This window comes from Bos indicus x Bos taurus, chromosome 7 (assembly GCF_003369695.1).
Source record: "Bos indicus x Bos taurus breed Angus x Brahman F1 hybrid chromosome 7, Bos_hybrid_MaternalHap_v2.0, whole genome shotgun sequence".
Lineage (NCBI taxonomy): Eukaryota > Metazoa > Chordata > Mammalia > Artiodactyla > Bovidae > Bos > Bos indicus x Bos taurus.
This window is the reverse complement of record NC_040082.1, coordinates 15,907,850-15,925,219: the sequence shown is the minus strand read 5'-3', so window position 1 is coordinate 15,925,219 and position 17,370 is coordinate 15,907,850. Positions and strand designations below refer to the sequence as shown.

The window sequence follows — 17,370 nt, the reverse complement described above, 5'->3', positions numbered from 1 at the left end:
AGTCTTTGTAATAACTCAGTATTTAATTTTGCATCTAAATTCAAAGGTGATATTAGATTCTAGTTTCTCTCTCCTTAGTTTTTTTAAGGTAATACATACATGATTCAAAATCAGATCTACATGAGAAAATACACCCTGAGAATTTCCACTTCTATATCTGTCACCAGTAATCACATCCATTCATGCTACTCACAAGGAACCATTTTTATTAGCCTATTATGAATCCTTTCCATATGCCTTTACAGGTAGTTCAGTTCAGTCCAGTCGCTCAGTCGTGTCTGACTCTTTGCGACCCCATGAACCACAGCACGCCAGGCCTCCCTGTCCATCACCAACTCCCGGAGTCTACCCAAACCCATGTCCATTGAGACGGTGATGCCATCCAACTATCTCATCCTTTGTTGTCCCCTTCTCCTCCTGCCCTCAATCTTTCCCAGCATCAGGGTCTTTTCCAATGAGTCAGCTCTTCGCATCAGGTGGCCAAAGTATTGGAGTTTCAGCTTCAACATCAGTCCTTCCAATGAAAACTCAGGACTTTACAGGTAGAAGCAAATACAAATTCATATTCTTATTTCCTCCTTTTTACACAAAAGATAACATATTATAAATGTACTACTATGCACCTGTTTTTTTCTAAACAAACATATCCTAGAGACCCATCCTATCAGTACATGGAGGGCTTCCTCATTCTTTTCACAACCATGTACTCTTCCTCTGTATATAATAGCGCATTTAATCAGTCTCTCATGGATCAACATTTGGATTCTTTTCACTAATTTGCTCTTTGAAACACTACTACTGTGTGTAACCTTGCAGTTATGTCATTCTGTATGTCTGTAGAATAAACATCCAGAAGTGGGATTGCAGGGTCAAAGATACTGTGCTTGCTCTCTTGAAAGATCTTGCTCTCTGCAGAGTTTTCACCACACTGCATACCCACCAGCAATATATAAAATGTCCTATATCCCCATTGCCGCACCACTGAGTGTTGTTTGACTTTTGAATTTTATCTTTCTTAAAGGAAAGGACATCTCTGTTTCAATTAGCCTTTCTTATTACATGTTTTCATTTATTTAAGAGCTAGTTGTATTTCTTTTCCAGTGAGCTACCTGTTCATATCTTTCATCCACTTCTCTATTGGGCTATTGTTCTCTTTCTTTTCAATTTCCAGGAGCTCGTTATACGTTAGCAAGGTGAGTTGATTCCCTACACTGTGAGCTGCAAATGCATTTTCCCAGTTTTTCTCTCGACTTTTGGTTTGTACATGGTCTATATTTACAGCTGAATTTATCAGTCTCTTTTTATGTGTGTATGTGGCTTCTGAGATTTGAGCTTCCTCACACAAAGGCTTGAAAGAATTGCTTATATTTTCTTCTAACACTGTCAGGGCTTTATTGTTTATATTCAAATCCTGGATACATTTTTGAATTTTTTTCTAAAATAGGATTGCCTTCATTATCATTTTAATTATTGAGACCTTGTAGTGTTTTTAATATCTGATGGGGCTAGTCTCTCCACTGTTTCTTTTTCCCCTTTTCCTAGTGATAATTGCTTTTGCAAATGATTTTAAGATTAGCCTGTCTAGGTCCAGCAAGTAAACTGACAGATAACTCTGCTTCAATTTTAATTGAAATCATGTAAAATTTATAAATTAACTTTCAAACTGACATAGTCATAATGCTGAGTATTTTATCCAAGAACATAGGGTACTTTCCATTTCTTCAGGTTTGCTTTTGTATCCTTCAGAAAATCCTTCAAATTTTCCTCATGTAGATTTGTCATTATCTTAAATATAATTTTGAGACTTCATCCTTTTTTTGTTAATTGTAATGGGGGTTTTATATCTTCTAACTACTTGTTAGTTGTGTATTATAAAGGCTGTATTAATTTTATACTTCATGAATTGTCTTCTTGATTAGTTATTTTTCAGTTGGTCTTTGGTTTTCCCAGATACAATCATATGATTTGTAAGTAAAAATCATTTGGCCTCACCTTTTTCCATTTTCATATACATAATTTCTTTTCTCTAAGTGTTTTGAATAATAACTCTGGTACAATATTAAGTAATAATGCAGAGACAGAGGGCATCCTCAACAGAAATATCCCAAGTGTTTCTCCTCTGATGGAAGAAATAAACTTTCTCAATAAATCTGTTTCCTGATGACTCAGACTGCAAAGAATCTGCCTGCAGTTCAGGAGACCCAGGTTCAATCCCTGGGTCAGGAAGATCCCCTGGAGAAGGAAATGGCTACCCACTCCAGTATTCTTGCCTGGAGAATCCCATGGAGAGAGGAGCCTGGCAGGCTACAGTTCATGGGGTTGCAAAGAGTTGGACACAACTGAGCAACTAACACGGCAGCATTCCTATTTTACTAAGGTTTTGCAAATCAAGAAAGTTTATAAAATAAATGCCTTGTGATATAATAGACAGCATAATGACTATAGTTAACAGAACTGAGTTGCATATTTGAAAGTTGCTAAGTGAGCAGATCCTATGTTTAAAATGTCCTAAGTTATTTCACTTGGAATTTATTTGTGCTCACGTCAGAATTCTACCGAGAAATTCCTGAGGCCCGATCTTAGGCCACTCAGGTGTTTTCTTCGCAGAGCCCAGTTGTGCATTGCAGCATGTATTCAATAGCATTTGGTGAGCCTGTACCATTGGTCATCTCATGTGTCCTGAGGATATAGTGGTGATAGAAGACAGAGCGGCTTACATTGTAACTGGGGAGACAAAGCAAAGCAACAATCAAACCAACAAACTGATAAACCAATGTCAATAGTATGCTTTTGTTATATCAGTAGATGGTTTCTTATCAAAAAGATCATTATAGACAGCAGAATGGAACATGCCCCCATTGTTCTTTCCCTGAAGGTATTGCTATAACTGTTGAATCATTCCTTTGACAAAAATCATTTTCAAATGCAAACATGCTTTAGGCTCAAGTCTTTATTCCAGGCTCCTTTAGGAATAAAGTATAATGAATGTAAGTGCTAGTGGTTTTGTTCACACAAAAAAGCTCCCTTTGTACTTTCATTAGGTAATGCAGCTCTTAGAAAAGATCGAGGCTTCCAGTTCCGAGCAAATCTCAAATTTAAAGATGGTCCAGGGGGATTATCGCCACGAAATGAACCTTTTGGAGTTCAAGTAAGTGAATGGAAGATTTTTAATTCTGTTTAATGCATTCCAAAGGGTTTTGCCTAACGAAAGCATTAGCACTAAATAAAATCCTATTCCAGGAATTTGAACCTGGCCAAGAAATAAAGCAACACACTGATGTGCAGAGAATATTTTATACTAAAGGGATTCATACCATATTTTAATAGAAGAAATATGCATATTAATTTGCCATCCTCATTTGCATAATATCTCAACTGAAATGACACTTTCTGTTAAGAGTACAATTTTAACTTATCAATTGTACACTAAAATGCCTCGATGTAAAGCACAATTGAACATACATAGATTCCATGAAGTTATCAAATAATTTTTTTAAGTTTGATTCATTAGCTTTTCCTTTAAGATTTTTTCTAAGACCCTCTGCTTGCTTCTTTTCAGTATCCCTATTTTAATACTATTTGTAATCCCACATTACACTGAGTTTTCCCCTGTACAATAGAGAAAGCAATAAAGGAGACAAGACTCCACATTCAAATTATTGGCCTCCTTATCCTCAACTCCTCCTATTTAAATAACCACCATTTCCTGGCATCATAGTACCAGCAAAGGAAATTCTAGATACTTAGATGATACCACCTTGGGGTTGAGTCACTCAGTCCGGTCTGACTCTGAGAGCCCATTGACTGCAGCACACCAGGCTGCCCTGTCCTTCTGTATCTCCCAGAGTTTGCTCAAGCTCATGTCCATTGAGTCAGTGATGTCATCCAACCATCTTGTCCTCTGTCTTCTCCTTCTGTTCCTGCTCTCAGTCTTTGCCACCATCATGGTCTTTTCCAGTGAGTCAGCTCTTCACATTAGGTGAACAAAGTATTGAAGCTTTAGCATCAGTCCTTCCAATGAATATTGTGAGTTAATTTCTTCTCAGATTGACTGATTTGATATTCTAGCCATCCAAGGGACTCTCAAGAGTCTTCTCCAGCACCTTCATTATGGTCCAACTCTCATAGCTTTGATTATATGGACCTTTGTCAGCAAAGTGATGTCTCTGCTTTTTAATATGCTATCTAGGTTTGTCACAGCTTTTCTTCCAAGAAGCAAGTGTCTTAATTTCATAGCTGCAGTCACTGTATGCAATGATTTTGGAGCTCAAGAAAATAAAGTCTGTCACTGTTTCCATTGTTTCCCCATCTATTTGCCATGAAGTGATGGGACTGAATGCCATAACCTTCATTTTTTGAATGCTGAGTTTTAAGCCAGCTTTTCCACTCTCCTCTTTCACCTTTATCAAGAGGCTCTGCCCCTTCTATTCTTGTTCTTTCTCTTCTCTGTCCCACATCACTTCAGTTTAATGTCTTGGTCAAATCATAATCATGAATATACTCTCTCTCCATTTTCCTCCATCTCTACCATATTTCATTAAATCTAAGTGCCACTGACTATAAAATGTACCAGTGTATTCTTGTACCGCTAAGACTTGAAGCTAACAACTAAACAGTGTATGTTAAGTCACTTCAGTCATGTCTGACTCTATAACTCTATAGACTGTAGCCTGCCAGCCTCCTCTGTCCATGGGATTCTCCAGGCAAGAATACTGGAGTGCCATTCCTTTCTCCAGAACATCTTCCCAGACTGATGGCTCGAAACTGGGTATCCCACATTGCAGGCAGATTCTTTACCATCTGAACCACCAGTGGTCATCACTAAAACTCAAAGAGAAATAGGTGTCTTGGGTAAACAGAAAATACCTACTTTCTTCATTCTCTAAAAACGCTTGTCTAGGTTCTTAAATTCTAGAACAATGAGGGTGCTCAGTAAATATCTATGTCATGTCTGATCTAATCCCTTTAGTTTAGAATCAAGATAAAATGTCCACAGGAGAAATAGAAAAGTAAACTTTCTAGAAGTACAGTTTAAGAATGGATTTTATTGGGGGAGAAAAGGAACTTATTATCTGGAGTGGAAGACTGGCTTAAAGCAGTCAAGAATACTAACAAACCGAAAAGAGGGGAAAGTAAATGTTTGCGATCCAGGGATGACTGCTTCACTGAAGTTGTCGCCTACTTTTTCCACCTTCAGTCCTGTGGGAAATCGGCTTATAGATGAATCATCTAAATAGTTAAATCTGAATCTGGACACTTTTGTAGTAGTATAAACCGGAATCCTTTCTCACTTGAAATAATGAACTCTTAAAATTTCATTAGTATTACAGTTGCTGCTGCTGCTAAGTGGCTTCAGTCATGTCCGACTCTGTGCGACCCCAGAGACGGCAGCCCAACAGGCTCCCCCGTCCCTGGGATTCTCCAGGCAAGAACACCAGAGTGGGTTGCCATTTCCTTCTCCAGTGCAGGAAAGTGAAAAGTGAAAGTGAAGTCGCTCAGTCATGTCCAACTCTTAGCAACCCCATGGACTGCAGCCTACCAGGCTCCTCCATCCATGGGATTTTCCAGGCAAGAGTACTGGAGTGGGGTGCCATTGCCTTCTCCGAGTATTACAGTACTTAATAGTTAATAAGCCAAATTTTTCCCCAGGCAAATACTTATTAGTCTATAATTCAATTACACAATAGACTTTTATTTAAAATTTCTCCACTTATTTTTTAAATTAAAAAGTAGTATGCATCATTGTAACAAATAAAATAAAGATAAAAATAGAGGTCACCATTCAGGCTTCCTAATGTAACCAGTGTGAACACCAGGAATGTATTTTTCCTCACTTTCACCCTTGTTGATATAAATATGTAACAGAAAAGGGAGATTTTATGTATATACTATATAATATGTATTTAGCATAGATTATATACAAGAGAACATAGGTTTTTAAAATAAATCCTATACACATTACTCAATACCTTTTTTTTTTCAGTATATGTTGGTATCTCTCTAAATCAGTGAATATTATTCTAGCATTATTTTTCACAGCTGCATAATATTTTAACTTACAGATATGCCATAATTAATTCAACTATCTTACTGATGAATAGATCTTTTCCAGTTTATAGCTACAAGTTTATACAAACAAAAATTTCCAGTTTATACAAACAAAAATTATTGTAAGTATATCCTTAAATTTCCTTATAGGTACTTTTATTTCTATAGGCAAAATTCCTAGGTCAAAGTTTATGTTTGTATTAATTTTTATAAATTTATTTCTAAAAATGTTGTAGCAATTTACTCATACCAGCAATGCCTGAGGACTTCCTGTGCATTCTTATTCACACTGAGTATTCTTTTTAATATTTGCCAATTAAAGGGTGAAAAATAGCATCTCTTTCATTTGCATTCCCTTCACCCTTTGAATTTCTGTGAATTGCCCATTTTTTACCATTTATTTTCAACACTTTCTTATCTACTGGTAGGATTCCTTCACATTAGGGATATTAACCCTTTGAGCTATATATTACAAAGTATTCTGTTCAAAGAGAAAGTGAGGCGGGTAGGGCTTTCCCCCCCCCTCCCCACCCCAATCACAGCACTTCTCAAAGCAAAGTGGGTGGAGTATAGTACTTGTTTTAAGAAAAAAGAAAACTGTTTCTGAACAAAGAGACTAAAAGCTTTTAATAACATTAAAGGGGAAGTTTAATTGGCAATTTTTCCCATTTAGAAATTTTAACAAATTCAAATTTGATGGTAGACGGAACATGTTTTATTAATATATTGAACTTAAAAGCCAGAATATTGTCTGGGAGTTTTCTAGTGAGTTCCGTGCTTTGGCACAGAAGTGATCATTTGATCTGACAAAGGAGACGCACAGGCTGTGTCATCTGGACCTCTGCACTGAGCCTCCTCTTTCCAGAAGGGCCCTAGTCGGATGGTCAGCTAAGTAATGTCCTCAGCCAACAACCGAGTGCTTATAGAGCAAGTCTCAGGCATCGTGAACTATGGCTGCCTTTCAGCAGGGCGTTAGCAGAGGCAGCACTCCTCGATAGTCTTGCTGCTGCTGCTGCTGCTCAGCTGATAGTGAATTATAAGAAAAAGCATTTGGCCAAGGAAGCAAATGCCTAGAGTCAAGTCTTACTACACAGCTTTGAAGGTGCTGCCACGGTAGAAAACAAATCAGATCAAGGACCTGTCTCATTCGTCTTCGTATCCTCAGCACCCAGCACATTTAGATACAGATAGAAACCAATGAACAAAGGAATGTGTTGAGTATCTATAATACTTAAGTTGTGTTTTGGAAAATCCAAAGATATAATCATGACCATAGACAGTAGGGGAGAAAACACATAAATAAGTGAAAACCTCATTAACAGGTAAAGTGAAAGTTGAGATATTAAATGAAATATATCAGTAGGGAAATGATAAATAGTCATTGTCATTTATAAACGCCTACCAATCACTAAGGGCTTCCCAGGTGGTTCACATGGTGAAGAATCTGCCTGGCAGGAAGGAGAAGTCACTTCAATCCCCAAGTTGGGAAGATCCCCTGGAGAAGGAAATGGCAACCCACTCCAGTATTCTTGCCTGGAAAATCCCATGGACAGAGCAGCCTGGTGGGCTATAGTCTATGGGGTCATAAAGAGTTGGACACAACTTAGTGACTAAACCACCACCACCACCACCCTCCACCAATCGCTAAATGCTCATGCAGCTCATGTGCACTCAGCTCTGTCAGCTGGGTCTTATCTTCATTTCAAACACAAGGTAACTCATAATCATGGAAATTAAATACTTTGCCCAAAGTCACACAGTAAGAAAGTGTCTGACTCCAAATCTCAGGCTATTTGTGTCAGTCTGTGATGCTTCCATCTCATAATTTCACATATTATAGTAAACTAACTGTGCTATGACCAACCTAGACAGCATATTAAAAAGCAGAGACATTACTCTGCCAACAAAGGACCGTCTAGTCAAAGCTATGGTTTTCCTAGTAGTCACGTATAGATGTGAGAGTTAGACTATAAAGAAAGCTGAGCACAGAAGAATTGATGCTTTTGAACTGTGGTGTGGGAGAAGACTCTTGGGAGTCCCTTGGACTGCAAGGAGATCCAACCATTCAATCTTAAGGGAAATCAGTCCTAAATATTCATTGGAAGGACTGATGTTGAAGCTGAAACTCCAATACTTTGGTCACCTGATTCAAAGAACCAACTAATTAGAAAAGACCCTGATGCTGGCAAAGATTGAAGGCAGGAGGAGAAGGGGATGACAGAGGATGAGATGATTGGATGGCATCACTGACTCAATGGACGTGAGTTTGAGCAAGCTCCAGGAGCTGGTGATGGACAGGGAGGCCTGACATGTTGCAGTCCATGGGGTCTCAGAGAGTCATATGTGACTGAGCAACTGAATTGAACTGAACTGTGCTACTGAAATTTAGGAAAGGGAATGATCAGGTGCTCAAAACTGATAGTCTGAGGCTATGAAGATACTGGAATTTAAACTCAAGTATAATTTGTAACAAACAATAAACAAAAGTCTTTCTATCAGAGTGAAGTTGAAATTTCTTTTTAACTATTGTCACTCATTAAAAACCATAGAACACTGAGAAGAAATTAATTTGAGGTTATTTCTATAAAGGGCTTCCCCTGTGGCTCAGCTGGTAAAGAATCCGCCTGCTATGCAGAAGACCTGGGTTCAGTCCCTGGGTTGGGAAGATCCCCTGGAGAAGGGGAAGGCTACGCCTCTAGTGTTCTGGCCTGGAGAATTCCATGGACTGTATAGTTCATGGGGTCACAAAGAGTTGGACATAACTAAGCAACTTTCACTCACTCACTATTGGTATAAATTTAGTTCAGAAAAATGTTTCTTGAAATTAACTTCTTGTTTGTGACATGAAACTTAGACTCAATCTCTAAAGAAACAATAGTACCTAATCTAAAGGACTTATTCAGATACAAAAAATGAAAACATCTTCTGTGTTTATAACCCACAAAATGGCACTAAATCTTTCTATATTCTTGTGCAGTTAGTTAAAGCCACCATCTGAATTCTCAAAAGCCTGGTAATAAAGCTTTCAAGAATTCAAAATATTTATGTCTTCTAAAAAAGTTCATTCAACAGATTGTTGGATGCAAGACCACTGGGTTTGAGCCATGAGTCTCACTGGTAAAACTAGCCCAGGATGGGGCTATGTCCTCAGGTAGGTACGTCATCTGCAGGGAGGTCACTGGGATACTTGTTCCAAGCCCCACTCTCTGCCCTCACCATTCACTCTCACCACAGCCATGGGTTTCCCGGGTGGTTCAGTGGTTAAGAATCCGCCTGCCAACACTGGAGACACAGGAGATGAAGTTTCGATCCCTGGGTTGGGAAATCCCTTGGAGGAGGAAATGGCAGCCTACTCCAGTATTGTTGTCAGGATAATCCCATGGACAGAGGAGCCTAGCAGGCTACACTTCATGGGGTCACCAAGACTCAGATGTGAGGGAGCACGCCTGTGCGCATGCACGCACACACACCCACCCCTCTCTACACTGGGCTCTTGTGGTGTCTACAGAACCCCATTAAATTTTCTTTTCCTCTTCTGTGACTTTCTCCCCTATAATTGCCTTTGGTGTGCATTTTAACCTGATTCTATCAGTGTGAAAAAATGTTCAAAATCAGCCTTTATCTCATGTTTGTGCTAGTGAGGTCTCTGGCCATAATTTAAAAGTCTGATTTATGATTTAAGGAAAAGGAAAGAAAAAGTTACCTATCATTCCATCTGTCTATCTACCTACTCACGGATGTAACTATATCTGATCAAAATACTCCCATAACCGGTGATGTAGAGAATTTGAGAACTAAAATGTGTCATCTAAGATAAATTCATCCTATTGAGATTATACCTGTATGTTCTATAATTAACAGAACAATAATTCTTATATGGAAAATCATGTCCATTATGTTACAGAAAAGTCAAAAGAAAGGAAAACATTTATATAAACCACTATTTTTATCCTTTTTACCTTTCAAGGAGAATGCTTTTAAATAATGCCTTTCTATTTTAATAAGCTAACAATAGACAGGATCTGACCTCTGACTGTTACCAGGAAAGTGCGTTTCCAGTTACAGGCAAAACCTTGTGATAAGAAGATCATAAAAAGTAATTCATTCTTTATGGTTTATTTTAATTTCAGAATTTCAATTACTGCCATGTCCTTCCAGAGATATTACCTGGGTACATTTAATGGTTCCTTGATTTTCAGAGGGATTTTAATATTTTATTACTGATGAGAGTAAATGTTCTATTTACACACTGAAGGTGAGAACTGAAGGGCGGATTCTTGATGGTAAAGCTATCTTAGTTATCTGGGGATTTACTCTCCCACTTAACCATCACAATTAATCCTTTCATGAGAGAGAAGGGAAGATGAAAATCAAAGATTAGGTCTCTAAATAGCTTGACATGTCTATGATTTGCTATTTGTTAACAGCCCTAATAAAAGGTATTCAATGAGAAAGAATAAATCATTTATTCAGCCTCTGCTTAACTGAGCATTTCTATATTCCAGGCATGGTTCACAGCCGTGAACAAAGCAAAATCCTTGCTTTCACTTTCTCGTGGAGAAGACCTACATATTATATATCATGTGATAATGAGCATTTTGAAGAAAAATAAAGAAGGGTAAAGGAATAGGGAATGTCAAGGAAATTTTCTGTGATAAGGTTGTTCTTGAATATAAATATAAATGAAAGTAGGGCAGGAGCCATTGTGCATTCTCAGGAAGAGTGTTCTAGACAGAGGCAGCAGTTGGCTAAACAGAGATTGTCCACCTATCCATTGGGGGGGCTAATTTATCTGAGATCCAACATCTGTCATTAGCCAGCAGCACAAGTGTTTAAAAAGCAAGCTTAAACTAAGAACAGGACGAATAATCCACTTCATCTTCTTCACTATTGAGAAACTTACCCACATCAAGGATAAGTTTCTATGCTGACACTTTCTTTGTGAAAAATATTCCTCTCTGTATCAAAAAGTATTAATTCAGAAAGATGGAGATCAGAATTTAGCTATTACACTACAACAAATACAAGTACTGAAAAAGTAACTCCCTTTTCCATTTCTGGATTTCATCATCCAAATCTGTTTCCCAACCTTGGCACTATTAGCATTTTGGCAGGATAATTCTTTGTTACGAGGCTGCCCTGTTCACAGTAGGATGTTTACCCACCATGGCTCAGTAGCACCTCCCATTCGTGACAACCCAAAACGTCTCCAGACATTGCTAACTGACCCCAAGTCTACATAAAAATGGAAATGACCTCACTATCATCTTTTCCAACTGACAGTCCAAACACTTTTTCAGGAGAGCTAAAGCAGCATGCAATTTGGTACATGTCTAGCGTGCCTTAGGCAATTTCCAGTGATAAATGTCACACACCAAATTAGCTGCATGTAACTTTTCCTGAAACCATTAGAGTAACTATTATTTCAAGCAACCCCACAGTTTGCTACTGCTGCTGCTAAGTCACGTCAGTCGTGTCCAACTCTGTGCGACCCCATAGACGGCAGCCCACCAGGCTCCTCTGTCCGTGGAATTTTCCAGGCAAGAGTACTGGAGTGGGGTGCCATTGCCTTCTCCAACCCCACAGTTTAAGGTAGTCTGAATATTTTCAGTAACAAATGACATGCCCTTTTCCTGCGATCTAATATTTAGCCTAAACAGAATTCGAACATGACATCTTATCATGAGCAAATCACAAGCAGAAAACATCCTCAGGATCCACTCCCCAGGCCGCACCACCCCTCTTATCAATCATTTCAGATGACTGCTCCCCTCTCACACTCTCAGCTACTCTGCAGTGAATTTTCAAACTGAAGCTACATGATTCCAGTCCTTTTAAATTTTAGCAAATTTTGGGAGATAGTGAAGGACAATGAATCCTGGTGTGCTGCAGTCCATGGGGTTGCAAAGAGTCGGACATGGCTTAGGGACTGAACAACAGCAACAATGACATCTGCTTCTGTTTAAATCCTTCATTCTGTTATTTAACAGTCCTTCTGTGCATTTACTTGATGTGAGCAGTTCCTTCCTGCACACTTCTTGATTTTTCTCATTTTGCCCCACTTGAGTAACTCAGTATCTCTCTAAACCCACCCCCTACCCCCGCAAAGAATAAAGAATCCACTCAGAGATCCATTGGTGACACGTGGGGACTTCACTGAAGGTTTGCCAGAAGCAGAGATGATCACCGAGGAGCATCTCCCTTGGACACTCTGCTTCCCAAAGTCCTTTCAGTCTCTCTCCTTTCTCCCTTCCCCATTTCTCCCTCTGACTGTCCTCTATCGCCCAGCACCTCCTCAGCTTCACAGTTACCCTAGCAGAGAAAAGATTTGGGCAACCACTGCCCTTCGCCAGTCTGCTCATAGCTAAGAATGGCTTTTACACTTTCTAATCATTTTTTAAAGGAAAAGGTATACTTCATGACATCACATGAAAGTTAAATTTCAGTGTACATCAAGTGTCATTAGATGATAGCCACCTCATTTCCTCATCATTTATTCTAAAAAATAAAAGCCTATAATTTGTATCATGTGGGGCTGCTTTCCCACTGGGCGGGCAAATGGTTGCAAGGGAGACTACAGGGCCTGAAAAGCCTGAAATATTTCCTATGTAACTTTTAGAGAAAAGGTGGTTTGCTAACCTCTACCATAGACTAATACCATGCCAAGTGACTTGTTGAAGTAATTCTTCTGCACACACACACACTACGGCCTGGGCACTGACAGGAGATGGCACACACAGATGGCACAGGCCTTTGTGTGTGTGTGTGTGTGTGTGTGGACGTGTGTTTCAGGCTGTGCAAATGGGTGCTGTTGGCAGGGACCCAGTGTGTGCTCCCTTACCCACCCCCATCACCCCTAAGTGTTTGGTGGGCACATGGACCCTCATCATCAAAAAAAAAAAAAAAGGCAGAGTTTTCAATAAATGTCTGTTTTATGCATAAATTTACTTATTAAAATAGAACAAACTACTTTCCCCCCTAGATTTAATTCCCTTTCATTGAATCTATATGAGGAAATGGAGAACCATCAAAAACGGACAGAAAACCAGCTCATCAAATACGAACAAGAGCAGCTCAGCCGTGCAAACCAGTGTCTGGCCCTCCTGCAGGAGAAGCTGGTAAGGGCTCTGTTATCCCCTGTCTAGATGTGAGCAGTGAGTCTGGGTCTCGAGAGCCACGCTGGAAACCTCACAGTAACCTTCAGTGCCTCAGTAACTGACTTTTTAGCGCTGGAATAGGAATCCAGAGGCCTGCCTTCTGGTCCTGTCTGCTACTCCTCAATTCTGTGCACTCCCACGCCTCCTGGTATCTCTCCCTGTACCAGAATAACACAAAGAGAGATTTTAAACTACAGACTCCTGGTCCCAACCCAGAGCTGAAGCATCAGACAGACCCTCCAGAGCCTCCCTTGGGCATCTGCTCCGGATACGTTCCTTGGGTGATGCTCAGATACGATAAAACCTGAAAACTGCCTTAAACAAGTCGTTTTTACCTCTCTGGAGATCCACTGGTAGATCAGAGGAGGTTTTCAAAACTCCTTCTCCAGGGCAGACCTTGTAGAGACACCCCCAGGCTTCGGGGTGGGGCACAGGCACATACAGGAAATCTATCGCCGGCTCGCTTCTCCACCCAGCGATGCCGGCCACGCTGCTGAGCCCTGACGGGAGAGCAGCACGGCCAACCTTGCAGGTGACTCAAATAAGATGATTCTGGAACTTCAGGAGACCGGCTTTCGGCAGCCCGGGAAAGGACGCTCCCATCACTCAACCTGAGCTTGTTGGCATGGATGGAGGCAGGAGTCCCAGAGAGGGAGGTCAACGTTACAGCTTTATCACTGATACGGCTGTTGAAGGACGTGTGGTCCGACCTGCAGCCAACCAGGCCCGCTGGTTCGGCTCCGGATTTAGGCAAGACTCCTCCACCAGTTCTAGGCGGCGCTAAGTGACAACGCGGTCATCTGCGGGCAAAAGGTGCCTATCACAAGGAAGAGAGGCTGGAACCCACCCGCGTTTCTCCCTTCCCTGCAGGGGAGTGAGGAGGAGCAAAGAAGCTCGTTGTCTCAGGCTGCCTCTGCAGCCCCACCCTGCTGCATGTTAGAATCACCTGGAGAGCTTATAAATGCCATCAACTCCTGGGTTCAACACAGCCCCATTAAATTAGAATTGTGTGTAGGGGTAGGGTGGGGTTGGGCGGGGCGTGGATAATGGGCCAGGTGATTCTAATAGAAAGCAGAGATGGAGAATCACTATCCTGCCTGAAGCCTGTCCACATAGAGATGGGAAGCTCAGGGAATAAGAACCTCTAATACTTCGGAGAATGTCTCAGGAGCTCAAGTCAAGCAGGATGTAAAATGCCTTTCTTGGCAACACTTCTTTAAATGCTAAAATTCCAAATCGTCCAGGCATTTCATAAGGACACAGCCCTTTCTCTTCTCCCATAGCATGTAGAATTTCAGAAACTACAAATGAACAAGGTCAAATAAAGGAATTAACTTACACTTGTGAATAGCTTCCCTGGTGGCTCAGACGGTAAAGCGTCTGTCTACAATGTGGGAGACCCGGGTTTGAGCCCTGGGTTGGGAGGATCCCCTGGAGAAGGGAATGGCAATCCACTTCAGGACTATTGCCTGGAAAATCCCATGGACAGAGGAGCCTGGTGGGCTACAGGCCATGGGTTTGCAAAGAGTCGGACACGACTGAGCGACTTCACCTCACTGTGAATAGCTTTAGAACCAAGGGAACCTGGTTTAGAAACTCATGTTTATCACAGGAAAGCAAATTTGTTAAAACGCATTTTCTAAGATGAAATTCAAATCCACAAAGGTTTTCAGAAGTTTTATCACATGACCTCTTTTGTAGGATATGTCTGAAAAAAACATGGAAGAAAAATTACTGAAGCTTTCAAGCAAGTTAGAGAATTTCATTAACACAGAGAAGTATGAAGCAGATCTAAACAAAATAAAGCATACAGAAAATAAACTGTCCAAGAAGATGAGCCAACTGGAAAAGCAGATCTGGGATGAATTAGAGAAAATGCAGGATGAATACCAATCAGGTGAGCAGGTACTTTAACTGAGTCAGGAACATCAGTCCTTTCTTATCCAGTCCTTCAGGGTTTTCTACTTTGAGCTAATGGCCAGGGAGCAATCTTGTCATTAGTCAAGTGACATCCTTTGTATTTCATCCGACTTTCCTAAATAACCCATAGAATGTCAGCATATCACCAGAGGGAAGGTAAATATGCAAATTTAGTTTCTCATTCACAGGTTGCAGGGTCACAAGTTGCCATTGCTGTGAGATTTATTGTTTAGTCTCTAAGATCATAGAATCATAAAATTGTCAGACCTGGAAAATCCTCAGAGATCATCAAGACCTGACTTGTGGTTATATCATGAAATTAAGAGTCTAGGTCAGATGTCCCTCATTGAACTGCAGCTAATGAGCCTGGACGGTTGTCAAACTGGAGACCTGACCTTTAGAAGTCAAGAGAGAGAGAAATGAGTGAGCAGAGTCCAGTATAATGACTGCTTTTCTTCTTAAGGAGGCTAATGGCAGCAGTGTCAAGCCGAGCTAACATCAAAGAGGATTAATTTGAAAGGCTCATCTAATTTGTCAAAAGGAAGGATGGGGGGATAGGTGTAGCAGAGCAGTCATCTGCCTGGAGCCACAATTTTGAGATACCAGGAATCAGAAGGTTCTGGTATGAGAGACAACCCCAATTTAACTGACCCAACTTTTAGGGCTGTGCTTGCTATTTACCCATTAAAGATGGAATTTACTCATTCTGTTAGTACAATCCCAGTATGAACTGAAGAGTAACTTGTAATCTATATGTTTCTGTGTTCTACTAAGCGAGAGCTTAACAAATGGGGACTCCCAATTAATGGTTTGCTTTTATGCCTTTAACAAAAATGTGTTGAGAAATGACTATGCGAAAGCCTCCAGTGAATAAGCAATGGGCTGTACCCTAAGAAGCTTGAGGTCTGGTAGGCTGTGGCCCTGAGTGGCTGGACTGTGGTATAACGGAGACACAAAGTGCTGGGGGCAGGCGTGAGCAGCTGGCAAGGGACCATTCCTTAAGTCCTTCAAACAGGCTGCTTTCAGAGGCTTAAAATCTCATCTGTGGCCTTTACCTTCAATTTTGTAACAAGAATAAAAAAAGAGATCATCCAAATTTCTTGTCCAAGTGAACAGAAAGAAAATATTTTCAATTTCTCTCTTGAAATATAGAATTATTTCATTATGCAGTCTATGGGGATGGAGGGGAAGGACTAGAATTGAAATTTCGCAATGAAGCCAGATACTAGTTGAAACATAGTTGCGAATGCATTCTGATGACATTATAAGAAAAAGATTATTATATATTTTTAGACCATTTTTAGACTGGTCTTAATGGAATTTAATATGCTTTGAATTAAACAATGATCGATTGTGGCAGGACTGCTGACTAGTAACTTTTGTTAAAAAATTTTTTAAAGATCCAATGCTTTGTTTAGCTTCAATATACCTATTTTCATATCCTCTTCCAGGATTTAAATCAATTCATGACTCTCTCAACTCCCTCCAACGAATACAGAAAACAAAGATGGATTTAGAAAACTATAAAGTACAGAAAGACCTAAAGAAATTGCAGCGTAAGATAGCGGAACTCCAGGAATCATAAACTTTCCGGTCATCTTCTTTTTCACCAGCCCGTGGAGTGGTTTCCTGGGAGAAGTTGGGGAAAAAAATCTCTTTGAGATGTTTATTGCTTCTATCTCTTAACACCTTTCTAAGGTGATGAATGTACCAGAAAACCCAATAAAGCAGGGAATTTTATGATGTCTTGATTAATTTATTAGTGAAAAAGGGAATTTCTTTCCATACATACCTTTATATTTTTATTTGTCCACAAATCTGCATGTTATTCCTATATGGTGAAATAGGTCTGGTGTAATATATTAAAGAATGGTGGAAACTGTGGAAAATTGGAGACAACTTACTTGTCTAAAAAGAATAGCAACTATGCAGTTCCAGTCCATTATTTACATGCATATAATCCATTATTGTCCAAAGTTTTATTTTCCAAAAAAACCAGAAATCTGGTTTTACATGAAACCATTTATAAGCATTAGCAACTAGTTCTTAAACTATGAGGGAAATGTCTCTAGGGCAGAGACAGCCAAGTGAACTGTCAGACTGCGATTTCTAATGCAGAGGTTTTAATTTTCTAACAGTCCCAATATTTATACCAAGTCTAACTTCTGTGTATTTAAAATACTGATTCATCATACTCAATATGTATCAGAATTATGCGCAAGGAAGAGTTAACCATCTAAAAGAA

General features: G+C 39.9%; 1 protein-coding gene across 1 annotated transcript in view; it reads left to right on the top strand.

Moving 5' to 3' along the window:
* The window catches only part of FAM81B (family with sequence similarity 81 member B), a 56,850-nt gene extending 39,981 nt beyond the window's left edge, over positions 1 to 16,869 (top strand). Inside the window, exons 6-9 of the mRNA XM_027545587.1 lie at positions 3,042 to 3,148; positions 13,031 to 13,166; positions 14,907 to 15,102; positions 16,577 to 16,869. Coding sequence (XP_027401388.1) covers positions 3,042 to 3,148; positions 13,031 to 13,166; positions 14,907 to 15,102; positions 16,577 to 16,710 — 573 coding nt within the window. The 3' untranslated portion in view covers positions 16,711 to 16,869. The remainder of the gene's footprint in view (positions 1 to 3,041; positions 3,149 to 13,030; positions 13,167 to 14,906; positions 15,103 to 16,576) is intronic.
* The last annotated feature ends 501 nt before the right edge of the window (positions 16,870 to 17,370 follow it).